This window comes from Notamacropus eugenii, chromosome 6 (genome assembly GCF_028372415.1).
Source record: "Notamacropus eugenii isolate mMacEug1 chromosome 6, mMacEug1.pri_v2, whole genome shotgun sequence".
NCBI lineage: Eukaryota > Metazoa > Chordata > Mammalia > Diprotodontia > Macropodidae > Notamacropus > Notamacropus eugenii.
The window spans coordinates 299,048,161-299,069,336 of NC_092877.1; the positions used below are offsets into that span (position 1 = coordinate 299,048,161).

At 36.7% G+C, this 21,176-nt stretch overlaps 1 protein-coding gene across 2 annotated transcripts in view; it reads left to right on the top strand.

The window, feature by feature from the left end:
* The window catches only part of FAM117B (family with sequence similarity 117 member B), a 110,555-nt gene that overhangs the window by 66,510 nt on the left and 22,869 nt on the right, over positions 1-21,176 (top strand). For both annotated transcript variants that reach the window (XM_072617309.1, XM_072617310.1), the window contains exon 4: positions 6,774-6,887. In XM_072617309.1, coding sequence (XP_072473410.1) covers positions 6,774-6,887 — 114 coding nt within the window. The remainder of the gene's footprint in view (positions 1-6,773; positions 6,888-21,176) is intronic.

Genomic DNA, 21,176 nt, shown 5'->3' on the forward strand with positions numbered 1-21,176 from the left:
GATAAATTCTCTTTTATAGGCTAATCAATAAAGGAGTTGGAAGGTTGTGTATCAAAAAACAATTAGAAATATAATTTCATGGGACATTTGATAGTTGTTTTTGCAGTACTTACAATTAGTATTTGCGAAAAAGGCCAGCATGAGAATATCAGCTTATAAACCCAGATTTGTGGTGGAGGAAAAGGTATAGAGAAATTCCATGAAGAGCTAAGTAAGACCCTCCAAGGTCCTTTGGTAGTCAGTGATGCCTGTGCAAAATTGGACATAAGGAGCATGGCAGAAAATATGTTGGGTTGACAAAAAATAATGAGAGAAATCAAAGGCTTGTGGACTACACAGAAGCCTCATGCCTTTAATTCTTCATACTTTCTTTCTAAACAAAACCTTAAGTGCCAGAAATGATGAACACCAAATAACTATCAACCAGTGAAATTGGTTATATGTTAAGAACAGATCACTAATATGGGAGCCCTTCCTGAGTTGGCCATCTATTTATAATTAGATTGTCAACTTAGAGCAAAGATTAGCATTAATAAAGGCCACAAATAAGAAAAATGAGAAGAAATGGTGTGCAATAAAAACAACTCTAGTCTGACACATTTTAGCAAGTTATTGACACCAAAAAAATATGAATTGAAGAAGAGACATTGTCAATTATAATAACTTAATTAAAAAGTTTAACAAATATAAGTCAGATTCCCATAAGGAGATGAAAAGTAGCTTTAGAAAGCACTTTAGTCAGCTTACATTTGATCTCCTTTTCAAATAGAAGATGGAAATAAAGGCAACACAAGTTTAGAATATAACCTCACTTCTTATAGAGAAGAATGATGGAGAATTATGAACAATATACTCTCAAAGAGAAATAACATAAACAATTTAAAGAAAGCTTAACAAGAAATCCAACCAAAATAAAGTCACCCTGAGATGTATTTGAGGATGACCTTGCAATGAGAATGTGTTAAACATAAAAATAAAGAGGATTTGTTAAGATCCTTAGAGCAAACTTTTTACCATCAAGGATAATGGAACCCATTCCAGTTGAACACTGATTCCGCAGTCCTATCCCCATTGCTTGAGGAATTGTAACTGGCACTTATAAAAAACAAAGGAATAAGTAGCTGAAGGAGATTAAGTTTGCATACAGGAAGACTGTATTGGAAATGATACCATTCTGAGGATTTTGAAAAATATCATTTCTTAAGGTATAAGAAATAAGGAGCATGTTACTGTGGTAGTCTAAGGTAGTGTAAAAATCTTAATTTAGTACCAAAAAAAGACATTAGTATTCATCAACCCATATACTTCATACCCATTTATACAACACTTTTATAAGACCAGTCCATGAGATTATTATGAGGATTTTATGATAATGAGGCATTGAAAGCATTGAGAAGGATAGTTTCATATCATTACTCTGATGTAGACGGACTTATGCAAGTAATAGCAACAGTAGATCACATCTTTACAATAATAAAGTGGTAAAAAGGAAAATACTAAATTTGACTGTTGTAAAGATGTGGTTAGTTTCCTGACTAGAAGATTGCCTTTAAAAATTCTCAAAATTCTTTCAATTACTCAGAACTTTTCCCTGGAACGAAGGTCTGTCCTTTTAATCCCAGTTAATCCTGTTGGTGATACTGTGTGATTTCAAGAGTGATAGGGAAGCAGTTAGCTCCTCACCTGGAATGCTCTTCTGCTCCTGCTCCTGACCCTCCCAGTTTCCTCCTACAGGAAGCCTTCCCCAGACCCTCTGCCTTCTGGTGCCTTCTCTCTGCTATTTATTTCCTACTTCCCCTGTATGGAGCTTGCTGTGTGTATATTTTGTTGGCATGTTATCTCCACCAGATTGTAAGGTCCCTGAGGGCAGGTACTGCATTTTGCTTCTTTTTGTATCCCCAGTGCTTAGCATAGTGTATGTTGAACATAATAGGTGCTTTATAAATATTTATTGAAGTGAAATGACAAAAGAGATATAAAATGCTCTGGGGGTTTAAGATGATACCTGGACCTGTTCTCAGCAGGAGTAAGCCATCTCTTTATGACTGTTAGAACTCAGAGAAATCAGATTTTCCTAAAAGACACTGAAAAGCAAAAAGGTCCTTGTCCTATTGCCAAGCAGGTGACAAAAAGGAGGAGGTGTTCATTTATTTACCTTTACAATGGAAAACCAGGTATTGAGCAAGGATTTCTTTGATATTTCTCTAATATTATATATAGCAAGGGTAGATAACAATTTTTTTAAAAGCCTTCTTTCTGTCATTTTACTCTGCCAACACTCTGGTGCAGGCCCTTATTACCTGACATTGGGATTATTGCAATAACCTGCTGGTGGGTCTGCCTGCCTCCAGTCTCTCCCCACTCCAGTCCATCTTCTAGTCAGCCACTAAAAGTTATTTTCCTAAAGTACAAGTCTGACCATGTCATTCCCCTAATGAGTAAACTCATTGATTTCCTGTCTCCTTCAGGATGAAATACAAAATGCTCTGACATTCAAAGCCCTTCATAACCTCACCACTTCTGCCTTTCCAGTCTTCCTACACCTTACTCTCCACCATGAATTATTTCCTAATTGTTTTCCCAGTCTCAAATCTCTTCTTTCTACAGTCTGTACTCTACAGAGTTACCAAAATGATTTTCTTAAAAGCACAGATCTCCTGTAGCACTCCTCCATTCAAGAAATTGCAGTGGCTTTTGTTGCCATCAAGACAGTTTATTAGCAGTAGCGCCATTATTACCTCTAGGAACAAACACAGACTCATCTATGTGACATTTAAAGCACTTTACAACCTGACTTCAGCCTACTCTTTCTAGCATTTCATTACCATGCTTTTGCACAGACCTCTCACTCTTGCCTGGAATACACTCCCTATTTGCCTTTTGTCTTGTGTAATCTAATTTCTTCCAGAGGTCAGGTTTAATGTCACGTTTCTACATGGAGCCTTTCCTGAACTCCTCACCTGTCTTCTAGTGCCTTTCCTATTACCTTGCCTTTCTTTCATTCTTCCTTTTCTTCCTAACTTCCTTTCTTGCTTCCTTTCCTTCTTCTTTCCTTTTTTCTCCTTTCCTTCTTTTCTCCCTCCCTCCTTCCTTCCACTGAATTCTTTTTTCCCCCAGTTACATGTAAAAACAGTTTCTAAGATTCATTTGAAAAAATTTTGAGTTCCAAGTGTTCTTCCTCCCTTCTTCCCTTTCTCACCTTCTCCCTCCTTGAGATGGTAAGTAGTTTATTATAGGTTATACTTGTGCAGTCATGTAAAACACAGACCAAAAAAAACCTCTGCCATCACCAGGGCCTGGCATATAGTTAGCACTAAGTAAATGCTTGTTGATTGTTTTCTAAAATGTTAGAGCAAAGAATAGTTGTTCATATCACCAACAACAGAAAAAATATTCATGAAAAGGGAAATAATTTGTACTCTGGCATGGGTCATTTAACAGTTTTTTTCTTTATCTTCAAGTTCTACATTTTAAATAAAGTGTTGTCTTTATCACCTTTAACCAAAAAAAGGTAGAATGACAATGCTGATTTCAAATCAGGAGACCTTTAGTTCATGTGCAACTTAACTTTAACTGTCATATGAACATGGGTAAATCATTAAATTTCTCTAATTCTCATGTCTTCATCTATTACAGAGTTAGGTATTCTTAATGTGGGTCCTTCAGGTGTTCACGAGGACCACGGGTGGATTGAGAGGAGGGAGCATGTCTATGAATAGTTGTGTATTTTATGAATTTAAAACATTCTGCGATGGTTTTTTGTATGCTTCATGAGACTGGCAGAGTGGCCCATGTCTGTGTCTCCCCTTCCCTCTTTTCTTTCTCTGTGTGTGTGTATACATACTTGTGCATGTATGTATGTGTGTGTGTGCATACAGAATCTCTGAGCAGCAAAATGAGGATAATTTTACTTACATTATCTGCTCTCAAATGAGACCCTTGTATATATAAAGCTGTGTGCAGACTAAAACTTTCTATAACTCAGTTATCCATTAGTCTTTACCCTTTTTGTGTGATGGTGAGGATGTGGTCTGTTATAGAAATGTGAATGCATGTCTTTTCCCTTCTTATTTTCATCAGATGTCCTCTTTGTGTGTGAAGACCAAGATCGTTATCATAATACCTTTTTTTGGAGATGAGATTCACATTTGATTTGGCAATTGCTGGTATCTTCTTGATCTTTTTTGGACATAATATTATATAGTTATCAATTTTAAGTACTTTTTCCTCTTTTGGGATATTTTGAAAATCAAGTTTGTATTGCCTGTAGCATGGATTCTTTTTTTTTCTCCTTTGTGTCCTCAGCCTAATCCAGCTACTTTTCCTGACTTAAATGCCTTTAAAAGATTTTTCTTTAACTCCTTGCAAGGACTATTCAAGTTAAAACCCATCTGTAAGGCCTCTTTCTCCTCATCCCTCCTTCTACTCCCCTTCCTTCTCTCACTCCTTTCCTTTTCCTGTCTTCCCTCCTTGCTTTCACTCTTCTGCTGCCCTTCTCTCCTCTGCCTTTCCCTCCTTCACCCCCTGCCAGCCTTCAGTTTCTTTGCCCTCCTCACCACCTCTCTCTCTCTCTTTCTCTCTCTCACTCTCTCTCTCTCTCTGTTTCTGTCTGCCCCCTCCCTCCAAGAAAACTTTTACTTTACTTTAATGCTCAGTTAGAAAAAAGATTTAATGAATTCCAGAATCTAGTACATGATCTCTTATATCATTGGAAACCAAACTAACTATTCATAGACTTGTCCCAGTGCACTCTGGGTCCATTGCTACCTGTATTTTGTAGGAAAGCAATCATGGTTCTTTAGGTCTGGAAAGGGCAGAAGTGGAGTTGATGTTGTTTTATGTTGTAGTAATGCCTACTTAATGGTTGCTTTGGGCTTCATTTGTACCTCAGATTTTGTCAGGATGAAGGGGAAAAAAAATATCTAAAGACTAGATTCTTTGGTTTGTTTTTAATTTGTAAAATACTACATATTGAAAGCAACCAGTATTTCACAACATAATTTTAACTTGACTGCCAGTTTATCAAAGTTTAATCACAGAATGTAATGGAGAACTGTGTAGTTAAGGTAAGAAACTAACTTAAATTTCTTTAAATCACAAAGAGAATTTATGAAGAATAATTTCAATTGACTATACAGCTACAACAAAATAATATCAATCTATTTCAGAATGGTAAAAGGCTTACTCAAGTCCCAGATGTTAAAAAACATAAAACTAATGACCTCGCTATTGTGTTATATGAAGATGCACAAACTGATAGCCTAAAATATCTGTTCCTTAATTTCAAAACATTTGGAAAGGAAATGTTTCTGCCTATGGAGTGGGGTGGGTTCTTTGGATTTAAAATGAAACAAAATGTATACATATTTGAAAATTCCACATGTATTTTGAGGAGAAATAAATCAAAATAATTATTTAGTGTGTGAATTAAGTGTTTTGATTGGTCTCACATGCTAAAGATGTCATTACTCTAAAGTAGATTTTGCTTTTTTTCTAAGCTTCAGTCATTTTGTCTGTGTCAGTTGCACCTTTTGTCAGTGCAGGTTATAATCTTTTTGTGCTCCAAAGAGGGTCTTTTAGTGTTACTTTGGCCAAAATGGGCCTTGTGCATTAGGTAGCCTGGTGCTGAGCCCCTCCAGGCTGCCCTTGGGAACCATGTATGCCCTGGATGCCACTCTTCTCCCATCCACTTTTCTCTGTGTCTGCTTAGTGCCTGTTTTGTATCTTCTGAATATGTATGTTGTTCCCTCTGATAGAAGGTAAACTCCTTAAGGACAGAGACGTTTTTGTCTTTGTCTCTTCAGTGCCTTATATTCTAGGTACTTAGTAGTTAGAATGTAGGGTGTTTCAAAAGTTTTAGAGCTGAAGTTATTGGAGACAAAAACTGCAGCTGTTATGTGTATGTTGTTTCTTCTGTTGAAATGTTAGTGCCCTAAGGACAAGGACTGACTGTTTCCCTTTGTGTTTACATTCTTTGTCTCCAGCCCTCCATTTGTGCTTAAATACTTTTTTATTCCTTCATTTAAATGGTTACTAATTGATTTGATATATGAATCCTTGACAACAGGCTCATCATACTATAGCATCTCTTTTTGTGGTAGCAAAGAACTGGAAATTTAGTGGAGTGCCGTCACCTGGGGATTGCTGAATAAATAATGGCATATGAATGTATATGGAGTACTTATTGTACTGTAAAACATAACCCAAAAAATTGTTTCAGAGAAACATGGGAATTGTATGGATTGATTTGGAATGAAATGAGCAGAACTAGGAAAAAGATGTTATAGTATCGATAACACTTGAAAGACAAATAATTTTGAAAGACTTAAGAAAATGGATCCATGCAGTTTCTAATCGTAGTTCCCGAGGATTAGTGATGAAGACTGCTTCCCACTTCCTGACGGGCGTGATGAACTCAAGATGAAGAATGAAAAATACACCTTTAAAATTGTCTACGGAAGAATTTGTTTGGACTATGTACTTTTATTTTTATTTTTTTCCGATGGGCTGGGAGAGAAAATAAATGCTTGTTAATTAACAAACAAACCCAGCACTATCTTTCTCCACAGTGAAGTGGAGCACTATATAAGTAAAAGTATTCTTCTCTTATAAATGTTTAGTTTTTTGCTTGAGATTAGATTTTGTGATTTTAAAAGCTTAATTTTTGGTTTTAATAAATAAACCGTGTTCAAATAGTGGCTAACATATATATTTTTTTTTCATGCAGTAGGGAAAAGATTTTTAAATGATGCCTTTTATCTTTCCCCCCTCAGATTGCAAAATTGCGCCAGCAGTTACAGAGAAGTAAACACAGCAGTAGGCATCATCGGGATAAAGACCGGCAGTCCCCATTCCATGGCAACCATGCAGCCATTAACCAGTGTCAGGTGAGTCATCCGCTGTAGCATGTGGAGAGTATGAATGTTACTGGGATTTATTGTTTGGCAAATAATTATTTGGGGCAAAAAGAACGCCCCACGGTATGTGCTTGGAAGATGATTAGATAGTGACTGCATAAAAGCCTTCAGAAAGAACAGAAATGTTGGTTAACTTGTGAAAGGGGGTTTATTTAGGTGTCATACCTGGGAGCTCCCACCACAGGGACTTGGAAGGTTCTTCCTGTTTAACCTTGCCACTGCTTCCTTTATCTGAAGGGGACGTAACTAGTGTTTGCAGAGATGCTAGAGCAGCTTCATTGTTAATGTGTGTCTCGTAGGTGTATCGCTTCAGCCAGTGGGGGCCCAGTGCTTCTGAAGGTTGGAGCATATAATAGTTTGCACGTATATAGTATTTTAGGGTTACAGAAGGCTTTTACACGTACTATATCTCCCTTGGTTTCTCTCGACAGCCCTGGGAGAGAGAGAGTTCAAATCTTGTCCTCAGTTACAAATGAAGGAAATGAGGCTTTGAGAGGGGTCACGTGACTAATAAACAGAAAAATTAGATTGTTGTGCTTTTGTTCTTTGTGGTACACTATACTGAAAACACAGCGAATTGTTTTAAATGGAAGTAAGCATTTGTACATTGGCATGGTTTTTAAAATTTTGTGCAAGAGCATTAACTCGCATCGTATCACTGGTTTTAAATTTATAACCCTGGCCAGAATTATAACAGACCTCCACTGCTGGGACTTTATTCTAGGACATCAACATTAAGAAAGTGCAGAGATCTAAAATAATCACTTCCAAAAATGATACAGTTGAAGATTTTGCTACCTTTATACTTTGATAACACTTGTGCTCTGGCAAGTAAAACTTATTTAGTGACAATAATTCTAAAGTAGAGAGGCATGGTGGAACAGACACTGACTCGGGGGTCATTGAACCAGAATTCAGGTACCATCGATTGTACTATGTATAGCTCCTTGGCCAAATTAGCCTCCGTAGATCTCAGTTTCCTCATCTGTAAAAAGAGAGGGCTGGACTAAAGGCTTTTGGGTCAGGTTTGTTCCAACCTGGTACCAGTTATCTAGTGATGAGTAATGAAAGCAAGAGCTGATGATCTTCCTTCACTCCTTCTCTGTCTTCCTTAGTGACTATGTTCCAGGGAAGCTCTGTCCTCTAGAGTACCAGTGGTAACTCCTGTTTGTTGGAGGGCTGCATTCTTGGCATGGTCCATAGAGAACTAGTCTTGAAATCAGGCTGAGTTAAAGTCTTTCACACCCCCATTGCTGGGCCCTTCTGGGCATTCACTTAACCTCTCGCTGCCCCAGCCACCTTTCCAACATGGTGCAGACCTGCACTAGGAGGTGCTTCCTCACCCTTCCCAGTAAAGAGGCAGGTCTGGTTCTTATCTCTGTCTTTTTTCATTTGGATTATGACCTGTGTACAAAATGGCTAGTTAGGATTCTGACTAAATAATATGATAAAGAAAGATAAATTATGTTAGTCTTTTAAATAATTTTTTAAAAAATGCTTTAAAGTTTAGCAAAAATAGAACTGCATAGGGGTAATGTCTAAAATAAAGATATTATGCAAAATGATTTATTTTGCTAGAATAGTTATTGAATCTTACAGAATTTGAATTAATGATGGGGATTTATTTTTAATTAAAACAGTACCAATATAGATTCTTAGAATTTCACATAATGAAATAAGAATTAGATGATAGTTGTGTTGATATATGTTCTATTTAATGAAAAGTGAAACTTCTGGACTTTCCACCTGTTCTCATTTTCAGTTCATTTTGTATAATCCCTAAGACCCCTGGTAGGTAGCTAGCAGTCTTTTAAAACTTAAACCTCCAATAGCATTTTGTTTTGTAACTCATAATGTACTTTTAAATATTCTACACCATAGCTAACTATGTGTGGTGGTTTCTTATTCCTCTGATATAGTGGTCTCCAAATTTTTTTGATTATGTACTTCTATCAGTAAAAACTTTTTTGAGTACATGCCCTCCCCTCATGTGTATATCTGTTCATCTATAAAATTTTTATGTAGAACCCACCCTTTGAAGGCTATGGCCACAATTCAGGGGGTGGATATACCGTGGGAATGTCCACAGTGGCACATGTGGCTATTGGAGTATCTGGATAGAGGCAGGTTATATGTAACTTGTGGGGCCAGTGGCCAGAAACGAATTGGGAAGATTGGGAGCTTGTGCGGTACCAGTGGAATATTAGGGAATAATGGTGAAAGGTGGGAGTGATTGTGTTGCAAAAAAGCCCCAGAAAGGGCCAGATTCAACTCATCTTGCTGCCATCTGATTTGTTAAACACCATCTCTTAGAGTCATGTCCTGTCCCCCCAAAGAGGCCTGGCTTCCTAATCCATAGCACTGACATGATGTACGCTCCTAGAGGCTTGAGATGAGATTTCATCTCCGTGGGAGAGTAGGTAGCACACTGGACTTGGAATTGTAAAGATATGAGTTGGACTCCTGTTCCAGGCGCTTACTAATTGTGTTACCTGAGCAAGTCATTTAACCCCTCTTAATCTCCATTTCTGCATCATTAAAATGAGGGTGATGTTAATACCACAGGGTTCTCAGGAGCTTGAAATGCACCGTGTAAAGCTTGATGCATTCTGTCCATGCTGACTAGTGTTACCATCATCTAAACTTGGTATTGTCTCCTTTTTGAAGCCTGTTACTTTTTTTTTTTTTTAAACGTGTAAGATTTCTCTGTTTGGAGCATACATACACAGCACAACACAAAAAGAAGATTGACTATGAAACAATAAATTTCTATTTTTTACCGTTTTTTGTTTTTTTGAAAAATTACGTAACATACTACACAGTGTTGTCTTGCTTCTGCTCATTTCAATCTTTCATTATTTCATGCAGGTCTTTCCATGTTTTTCTAAAGTCAGTCAGCTCATCATTTTCTACAGCACAGTAGTATTCCATATTTTCTTTTTTATTTCTGCTTCTTAAGATTTTTTTCCAACTTTGAGAAAACATTAAATTCTTCCACAATTTTTATTTAGTAAATTCATATGTAAGTTTATATATGAAATATTGATATAGCAATAGATATCTTTTATATATTAATACTGTTTTATCTGACTTTTTGCATTTCACTTTTTCGTGGTGAATTTAAATAATGTCATTGGTGCATTTTTTTAGTATTACTATTAGTTAATTGTCTGTGGTTCCTTTAAATGAGTAGTTTCCCTCCTTTATCTCAGTCTTGTGAATTTTTATTTGTTCCTCTCTGTGATGTCCTGAGTACAACCAATTTTTGGAAATTACCTGATACATAGTACTTGGCACAAGTATGCTCTAAAGTGTTTGTAGGTTTTAGAGTCTGCAAACTGGGACTCCACGCCTGTTTTATTTTATGGCTCACCTGCTCTTAATGGGTTTTTACATTTTTAAATACAGTAAAACTTTATATAAAAATGGAAACGCTATTTTTAGCTTGCTGACTAATAGTTTGCCAGCCGCTATTGTATTATAAAAATTGTACTGAATTCTTGTGAGAGATGACAGGTGAGACAAGTGATAAATTACTGAGCTAACATTAGCAATTTAGCAAATAAGCAATCTTTAGGGAATGTCATAGATATATTATTGGTATGGTCCAATCTTCCACAAATGATAATGTCTCATATATATTTAAGTAACATTATACTTTGAAAAAGGACCTGAATTTGACTCCGTCCTGCTTATTATCAACTATGAGACCTAGAACCAGTCGTTTTACTTTTTGGGGCCTCAGTTTCTTCTCTAGACGATCTTGGATATTCCTTCTAACCTGAACTCATGTGATCCTATATGCTGTGATAGTTAAAGTTAATGCTATCAGCAGTCTTCAAGTTCCTGAAGTACTCTCAAAATTTCAAAAAGATTAAATTTATATTCCTTTTAATATTTAAAAATATATATTTTGTTTTAATCAGCCAAGATTGCCTTCTGACCTTCTATCTATATCTCACTTCCCCACCCCACCCCAGAACACACAAAAAAAGAAATATGGATAGTCAATCAAAGCAAGTTTCCACATTGTCCATGTCATGTCATCTGTTTAACATTGTTTTAAAAAGTTTTTTTAGTTCCAAATTCTCTCCCTTCCCTCCCTCCTTTGTGAGACAGTAAGCAATTTGATATAGTCTATACATATGCAGTCATGCAAAACATTTTCATAATAGTCATGTGAAAGAACACAGAAACCAAAAAAAAAAAAATTCCACAAAAAAGGTAAGAACAGTATGCCAGTTCTTTATAGGTACCCCCTCAGATTCCTTTTCTTTTCCTACCTCAGAAAGGGCTTTAAATATTTTGCAAATCCTTAGAAGATTGTTTTGCTTTGGACTATTCCGTCTCTTAATCTCTATTCTTTTTCAGAAGTTCATTATGACATAGCAGAACTGCTCCCAAATAGTGTCTAATTGGATTCCTTTTTTTTTTTAAGTTTATTTATTTATTGATTGATTGATTTTTTTCAGCATTTGCTATCATAAGTTTTGAAATTTCCCCCCTCCTCCTCTTCCCCTTCTCAGTTGGCATGCGATCTAAGTTCTACATAAACATTCCTTTTAAACATATTTTCACAATAGACATGTAAGTTGTTGTTGTTATTGTGTTTGTCCTTTGTTCCAGAAGAGGACCGTTACATCAGGATGATGACATGACTTGCAGTTGACTTTGCTTTGAGTGAGGTAGGGCTGTGTAAAGTCACCAACCTCACTTTTTCCTCCAGGGTCATCTGGGTGCAGTGGCCAGATATTCATCAGGATGACTGGAGATGGCCCAGGATGCAGTGGGAGTCCCTGGCCCTTTCAGGCTCAGGTCTTATCAGATTCTCACTTTGAGTGACACACCCATTCAATGAATAGGCTTCTTTAAGTAGTTACTCAATGGATGGCCCCTTTAATAAAAAAGAAAAATCAAACTGGGAGGGGAAGATTTTCAGGATTCCTGGGTAAAAGAGAAAGTTACTATTTAAGATTTACATTCCCTCCGTGCTAGGTGAGCAGGGACTTGTTTTCCAATCTATGATCTCCAGAGTGAATTGGGCTTAAGGCCTGGTTTTTGAGTAAGAAATCTAGCCAGTAAATCCAAAGGAAAAAAGGCAGCTTTTGGCCATGGAAGTGTGCCTTCCCCTGGATAGAGCACCTCAGGCAAGGAGGGAGAGGAGAGGAGCTTCTGTTCAATTTACAAATTGTGTTGTATAGAAGAATTAGAGTGAATAGGAAGAACCATGAGAAAGAAAAAAAAAAGAAAATATTCTGTATTCAGACTGTAGTTCTTTCTCATCATGAATCCTTTGGAATTGTTTTAGGACTTTGGATTGCGGAGAAGGGCTGAGTCTGTCAGAGTCAGTCATAGCACACTGTGGTTGTTAACTGTGTACATTGTTCTCCTGTTTCTGCTCACTTCACCCAGCATCAGTACATACGAGTCTTTCCAGATTTTTCTGATATCTGCCTGCTCATCATTTCTTATAGCACAATAGTATCCCATTATACTCATGTACCACACCTTGTTCAGCCATTCCATAATTGATTGGCATACCCTCAGTTTCCAGTTCTTAACCACCATGAAAAGACCTGCTAAAAAAATATTTTTGTACATGTGGATTCTTTTCCCATTTTTATGATCTCTTTGGGATACAGGGTCATCTAATTGGATTCCTTTTGTTAGGAATAAAATTTTCTGAAGGAATGACAAAGACTCCTGAGGTAGATGAGGTAAGCTCATTTATTCCACAGTTCTTGCAGGAAGGTAGGTGCCTGAACAGCAGCGCAACACAGAAGTGAAAACTAAATCCCTGTCCCAAAATGAGAAGCCCCTCCCTCATTTCCTCATTGACTGAGTACTTGGAGGTGTACAACTTCGCAATACACCTACTTCATGTTACCCCCCCCCCCTTCATATGTTGTTCATATGTGGAGGGAGCTCCACATTCGTTGCATGTGCATGTAAATGAGCTTTAGCACCTCCTGGGAGGAGGAGTTAATATTCAGGAAGCAATTAAGCATGTGTGCTTGAAACCGAACTGACCTACTTACCCAGTCTGCAACCTTAGACCTAGTTGAGACTGGTTTCTAGTGATTGGTTTCCTGTTTTTCCCCTCATTCTGAGAATTGTTTTTGTAGAGAAGTGGGAAAGAAAAACACCCTTTCCTTCAACTGTATGGAAATATAGTCTTTCTATCTCATACTTTGATGAACTCTGATGATGATAGGGTTCAGAGGGGATGTGTATATTATCTCCCCATATGCATTCAATCCTTTGTTTAGTTTCATTTTATCATTTTTATCCATGTTTACAATTTTATGTTTCTCTTTTCTCCTGTGTTTAAACTTCAGAATTTCCCTGGGGCTCTGTTCTTTTTATCAGGAATGCTTGCAAGCCTTTTATTTTGTTAAAGGTTTGTTTTCCTTGTAACATTATATTCAGTTTTGCTGGATAAGTTATTTTTGGCTTCAGGATTCATGTAATTTACCTTCTGGAGTATCATATCTTTGGCAAGTTTTTGCTCCTTTATTGAGTGGCTGTTAAATCGTTTGTGATCCTGACTATGGCTTCTCACTATTTGAATTCTTTCTTTTTCTGGCTGTTTACAATATTTTTTCTTTGACCTAGAATCTCTGGGTTTTGTCTCTCATGTTCTAGGGAGTTCTCATTTTGGGGATTTCACTTTGCTCTCTAGTTCTAAGAGATCTGGACAATTTAATAGGTAGAAATTTGATACATAGAGTCTTTTTTTGTTGCTGTTGTGGCATTCAGATATGCTAATGATTCATACATTTTTTTTTCTCCACTTTAGTAGTATTTTGGTTTTTTCCAATTGCATGTAAAGATAGTTTTCAACGTTCACTTTTATAAGATGTTTAGTTCCAAATTTTCTCTCTCCCTCCCTTCCCCCTTTCTCGAGATGACAATCTGATACAGATTATACATGTATAATCACTTTAAACATATTTTCATATTAGTCATGTTGTAAAAAAAAGTCTCAGAGCAAAAAGGAAGAACCATGAGAAAGGAAAAATAAGTGAAAAAAGTGGGCTTCTATCTGCATTGAGACCCCATAGTTATTTCTCTGGGTGTATCTAACATTTTCCATCATGAGTCTTTAGGAATTGTCTTGGATCGTTGTAGTGCTGAGAAGAGCTAAGTCTGTCATAGTTGATCATTGCATCATGTCTCTGTTAATCTGTACAATGTTTTCCTGGTTCTGCTCACTTCCCTCAGCATCCATTCATCTTACATCTTCTCTATTTTCCTGGTTGGTTGTTTTTGCTATGAGATAATTTATATTTTCTATTGTTTCTTGTTGCCTCATTAAAGTAATTGGCCTTTAATTGGTCCATTCTGATTTTCAAGGAGTTTGTTGCTTGGACAAGATTTTGTTACCTCTTGTGCAAAACTGTTCATTCTTTTTCCAGTTATTTCTTCTATAGCTATCATTTCTTTACCAGTTTTTTCCTCTAGTCCTTTCATTTCATTTAGAAAAACATTTTTAAGCTTTTTTTAACCCTTTTTTCCATCTCTTCCAGGAATTCTAATTGGACTTTTATGCCCAAACTGTTTTAAAGTGTTATTCTCATCATTTTTGATACTATCTTCCATTTTCTATTATTTTTAATATAATCTTAAATCTAGCCCTAAAAAAATGTGTGGGTGTAGGGGTACATACATACGTACACACTTAGGCTAAGTTTCAGTTAAGTGGAATCTTTAAGCTAAACCAGAGGCTGTCAGGTATTTTTTTTAAGCTATATTATCCTCTTCCCCACTCCACATTAACAACAGTGAATGAAATGAACCTACCTATATTGTGTTTGTTGATTTATCTCATTAATTGGCAGATAACATTCTGTACCATCAGTTACTAAATGAGTTGTAGCTTTGTAGAGGAATAGCCCTCTTCTGAGTTTTTCATAATGTCATCATTCCCTGCCTATTTGTGTTATCTCTCCTCACCAAGGTACACATCATACTTCAATGAAATGGCCAACTTGAACTTTGTCTCCACAGTCCAGGACCTACTGGAGTCAGCTGTAGTAAGCCAACTCTTAAATTTGACAGAATGGGCATCCAGACTTAAGAAAGTGTTAATGAATGCAGATTAAATTTTTTAAAACTTAGTGTTTGCATGCTTACTCCCCAGCCTTTATCCTCACCCCCAGCTTAGTTGTTAAATATTTACCAACTTACTCCTCTATATTGCTCTATAAACATTATTTGAGCTCAACAGGAGTACAGAATTCTTGGGATGAAGTCATCACTAAATTGGAGCCCTGATTATTATAGGCTAATAATTATAGTTATAACTGACATTTGGATAGCAGTTTCTTATTTTATCCTTTATAATGTCCCTCTCCATAATCATTATACCTTTATGACAAACTCTTCCTGCCCTCATCCACATTATGACAGTTAATCTGAAAACCTAATTACATGAATTTTTTTAATGGATTTTGTGTATATAGAGGCATCCTTGCCAATTCCTGTATGTAATCTTAGAGGAGTAGCATTTGAATTGAGTTTTAACAGACTGATGGGGAGATTATGCCAGGTATCAGTAACATCATGATCTAAGAGCAGAAGCAGAAAATAACGTTTTGTGAACAGGAGACATCAAATAGTACAGTTTAGCCAAAGCACTGAGAAACTGAAGGGAGTAACATGAGATCCGACTGAAAAGGTAGGCTAACTTCAAATTTGTAGCACTAGGAGAAAGAATTTGAACTTACAAAGCAATAGGCAGGCATGAAGGGTTGTGGCTAAAGCAGTGATGTGAACTAATGTGTGCAGAAGTAAACATGACACCCATATCAACACGGGCCTGAATGGGAAGAAGTCCTTTCAAGAGATCATAAGTTTTAAATCTCTCCCTCCCCAAGATGACATGCAATCGGATATAGTCTCTCTATATACATTCCTATTAAACATATTTTCACATCAGTCATTTGTTATAGAAGAATTAGAATGAATGGGAAAAACCGTGAGAGAAAAAGAAACAAAAAAAGAAAATAGTCTGCTTTATTCTGCGTTCTGATTCCATAGTTCTTTCTCTGGATATGTATGGCATTTTGCATCAAGAGTCCTTTGGAAATGTTTTAGGTCCTTGCATTGCTATGAAGGGCTAAGTATATCAGAAACTGTCCTCAAACACTGTGGCTGTTCCTCTGTATAATGTTCTCCTGGCTGTACTCATTTCACTCAGCATCAGTTCATATTAAGTCTTTCCAGGTTTTTCTGAAGTTTGCCTGCTCATAATTTCTTATAGCACAATAGTATTCCATTACGTTCATATAACACAACTTGTTCAGCCATTACCGTTGATGGGCATTCCTTCTTCAATTTCCAGTTCTTTGCCACCCCAAAGAGAGCTGCTATAAATATTTTTGTACATGTGGGACCCTTTCCCATTTTTATGATCTCTTGGGGATACAGCCCTAGAAGCTTTATTGCTGGGTCAAAGGGGATGTACATTCTTGTAGCCCTTTGGGCATAGTTCCAAACTGCTCTCCAGAAAGTTTGGATCAGCTCATAGCTCCACCAACAATGAATTAGAGTTCAAACTTTCCCACATCTTCTCCAACATTTATCATCTTCCTGTTTTGTCATGTTAGCCAATCTGATAGATGTGATGTGGTACCTCAGAGCTGTTTTGATTTGCATTTCTATAATCAATAGTGATTTAGAGCATTTTTTTCATATGACTGTAGATAGCTTTAATTTCTTCGTCTGAAAACTGCCTGTTCATATCCTTTGACCATTTATCAATTGAGGAATGACTTGTATTCTTATAAATTTGACTCAATTCTCTATTTATTTTAGAAATGAGACTTTTATCAGATAAGAGACACTGGTTGTAAAAATTCTTTCCCAGTTTTCTTCTTCCCTCCTAATCTTGATTGCATTGACTTTGTTTTTTATGTAGCTAATTCTCAATGAAAAATTTTTATAGCTGGAAAAGTAGATATAGGTAGTTGTCAGTGTTTTCTTGTTTGACTTTTTTGTTTGGTATCAATAGAGTCTGAAATGTTTTCCTGCATCTTTGGTATCCTCCCCTCTTTTAATGTTCTCACGATGCAACTCCTATATGTACATTTGGTCCTGTTCAGCTGCTTTTTCCATCTATGTTATCTTTAGTTCCGTTTCTACTTACTCTGAAACCATTTCTGGTACTATAATGTTCTAGTTTGACTGTAGACATTTTTCTGTTCTTCATGGTGAAAAGTTTGATATTTAAAAAATTAAAAAACTATTTCCATATCTCCTATTTCTCTTCTATTTGTTGTCCTTCTATTTTCATCCTTAAATACTGTTGGGATAAGTTCATTTAGTGGGTCTCTTGCCAAGCTTTCCTTAAATTTGTTTTAACAATCCTATTTTTTCTGCTTTGTGAAGCAGCACTGTTAATTCTTTTCTATCATTCTTATAATTAAGATTTAATAAATAATTATATATCCTAATTGTTGTCTTTTGCTGTCATTTCTGATTTGACAAATAAGTCAAGTAATTTGCTGATGATGACATTTTGTCCCCTGCTTCCTTATTGTGGTAATTGATTTATATTGGTTCAACTTAATGATATTGTAATTTTACCATACATGACAAGTTTCTTTATCAGTCACTTATTTAAATAGGTCAGGATGCATTTGTTTTCGTGCCATTTTATTTTTATAGTATTGCCATTATTATTACTATTGAGGCAGTCAGGGTTAAGTGACTTGCCCAGAGTCGTGTAGCTAATACGTGTCAACTTAATTGAACTGAGGTCCTCCTGACTCCAGGGCCAGTGCTCCATCCACTGTGCCATCTAGCTGCCCCAGCTTGATGTTAATTCTGGTCTTTGATCTAGTAAATTGATGGTTTGTTCAGTTAGAGTTTGTTCAAGAATGATTTTTATATGTGTCTATTAAAGTGTAATCAATTTTATTTCTAAAAATGTTGCTTACTATACCCGATGCCTACTGATTCTTTGAGTGAAGAAGGTAGTCATAATGTAGGAATGTGAGGTTTCTGTATAATCTCCAAGTCTCCACATCTTTTACTGTTTACTTTGGACCAATTCTTTCCTGATAACTTACCAACCATCCTCAACTGATTCCCACCCCAAATTAAAGTGATTGGGTATCAAGATGTATAACGGTTTAATTTGGAGGATCTTATTAAGGTCTCCAAAGAACTTTTCGGTCTCTTCATCTTCTGCATCTGATGTTGAATGAATGAAAAAAGAATTTAGGAAGTGCTTACTCTCTGCTAAGTACTATGCCAGGAATGGGGATAGAAAGAGGGAAGCACAACTTCCCCTCCCTTCCACCTCAAGTCAAGTAGCAAGGTCTTGTGGTGCTCAATGGTAAAGCAAGTAAAAATGCATCTTCTTTAAATCATTGTTTCTGCTGATAAAATCACCTCTACTTCTGATAGTAAACAGTGTGACAGTGCCAAGGACTGTGAAAGTAAGAATGTTTTTTCCTGGGTCTTAAGTAACTGTGTTTGCTGAAGGAAATGGGAACTGCAGCACATCCAGAAGCACTTGTCAATGTTTGTTTCTTGGGGTGGTAATTGTAGAGATTGGGCTGGAAACAAGGCTCAGTGGTCTAGGGGTTGCTACTGTTTCCTGGGTTCTTAGTTTTCATACCAGTTGGGAGTTGGTACTGGTGTGGAGAGGGGCTCCTCTCCTTTATTCTGTAATGAAAATGGCACCTAGGATGGAGGCACAGCCAAGCCTGCTCTTCCCAAGGCTCTTAGCTTTGGGGTTAGTCTGTCTCCATCAGGGGAGAGAACTGTCACTATCTTGAACTATCAGAGACCCTAGATTATCTCCATCTGAGTGGAGGCATGGTGGTTGAGGTTATGGCGTGGGACTAGTTTGATTTGCCAAGTGCTTGTTGCTTTAGGTGGGTTTATCTTGCCCACTCTATAGGTGCCATTGGTCAAATGGTACATAAACTGAAATTATTTTCATGGGGATTCTGTAATGGATAATTTGAACAAATGAAATAATGAAATTTCTTATGAAATGCTATTTCTTTGTTGCCTTTGGTTCTATAATAAAGCCAAATCTTCTAACTGCTTCAAGGAATACTCATAAGCCATTCTTATAACTGCAGCTGCCTTCTTCTTATTTCATTTATACCAAGAATGTTGAGTAAGATTCAGCACCTCCAGTAGTATGCCCACTGCCATTTAGAGAACCAACAGTCAAATTAAAATTTAGGAATGTTCTTAACTTTGTGATTCTTAACAGAATACGTTTTCTACCATCACTACAGAAGTGAAAGGGGGCTTTCACAGGGCTGAGAGTTGCTTTGTAGTTTTGTTTGTTTGTTTTTGTGGGTTGTCATAGCCAAAGAATTCATCATCAAGTGGCCAGATTACTGGACTGAACCTTTCTATATATAGTTAGACTGACCCTCAGAAAACAGACTTGGTTTACATGGTAGAACTGTCCAGAACTTATATTCTGCTTGGTCTTTGAGAATCCAAAATCACCATAGCAGCCCATTGCGGTGTCAGAGTAGTACTTCGTAGCACAGTAATAGGTAATAATCCAACTTTCAAAGCAATATTCATCAGTGGACCTCGTCTTTACCACTAAATAGTTGACAGAAAACTGTACAGAATATAAGATCTCACCTTGCCTGTTATTTATTAATTTTTAAAAAGCGTTTAATTTGTAGAGTAAAAAACTTCCTAAGATCTCTTTTTAAAAAAGTCTCCCATACATGTCAATCATTTCAAATCCCTTGAAAGATGTTACAATCTTTATGACTTTGTTCAACAACTGATGAAAAAAATTGTGTTAGATGTGTGTTTGCAAGAGGTATTTGCCATTGTATTAGGAAGCAGTCACTTAACAGGTATTTGTTAAGCCACTTGATAAGCAGAGAGAGCCAAGAGAATAACAGCCACTACAAAGGAGCTTAGAGTCCAATGGAAAATCCAGTTTGAGACCTCACTATTGTGAGGTCTTCCTATTGTTCCACTCTTCAAGATGACATCCCACCAGTTATGTCAAGCCCTGGAAACACTGCAGAGCCTCCTGGATGAGATCAATACAGTTTGACTGGATCATTCACATGGAAAAACTGTCAAGTGGATGAAGAGCATATATTGCCCAAAACATTACATACACTAAAGTGGACAACCCATAGATTTTGTCCATCTGTATGTGTAACTGGAACAGATAATAAAAATAGGCAGTGAGTTGGCCTAGAATTAAATAGGATGTGAAAAGAACAGTTTAGATTTCCTCAAACAATTTGCATACTCCTTCAATGACCCCTATACTTGTCCCAGAAAGATTTTGTTTTTGTTGTTTTTAAATACCACTGTTAAACAGGTATGGTATGGCTTTAAGCCATGCATGATCTCCGAAGATTTGAAAATAAATATTATGCAAGGCAGAAAAGAGCCATGTGCTAGGTTGGAGCAGGCCACAACATAGAAAAGTGGGAAACTTCTAAAGTGGGGAAGGATCTTATCAGATCTTTAGTGGGTTAGGAAGTGAAGATTGGTCCTGATCCCTCCCTATGGTGAAGGAGAAGGATTTCAGGTGGATAGCCTGAGGGCTCCTTTGCTCCAGAGAAAGCCCTGAAACCTACATTAGGTGAATCTGAATTATACCATATGGGCAGGTATGAATGGTTTACAGTCTGCATTGGTGCAGGGAATATTTAAATGATGGAGATGTTTTTAGTATGAACTAATGGAATTCTAGGGTGGATTCTAAAAAATTTTAAACTTAAGTGGCTAGTGTCATTTACAGATTGTGCTGTTTGGGACATCCAACTACAATGTACTATAAATTCTTTAAATTCTAAGTAAGATATAAAACACTTTTCACACAAATAAAGTCAGATCTAAATAATTGGAAAAACATCAGTTGCTTGTGGAGTAGGCCAAGCTAACATAATAAAAATGACAATTCTACCTAAATTGTTTTACTTATTCAGTGCCATAACAGTCAAACTACCAAAAAAAATTAAACAAAAAGTCCAAAATATCAAGAGAATTAATGAAAAGAAATGCTAGAGAAGGTGGCCTTGCCATACCAGATCTTAAATTGTGTTGGCACTGGCTAAGAAGTAGAGTGGTGGATCAGTGGAATAGATTAGATACACAGGACACAGTAGTCAATGACGATAGCAATCTACAGAGACTCCAGCTTCTGGGATAAGAACTCACTATTTGACAAAAACTGCTGGGATAACTAGAAAATAGTGTGGCAGAAATTAGATATAGACTAATATCTTACACCATATACCA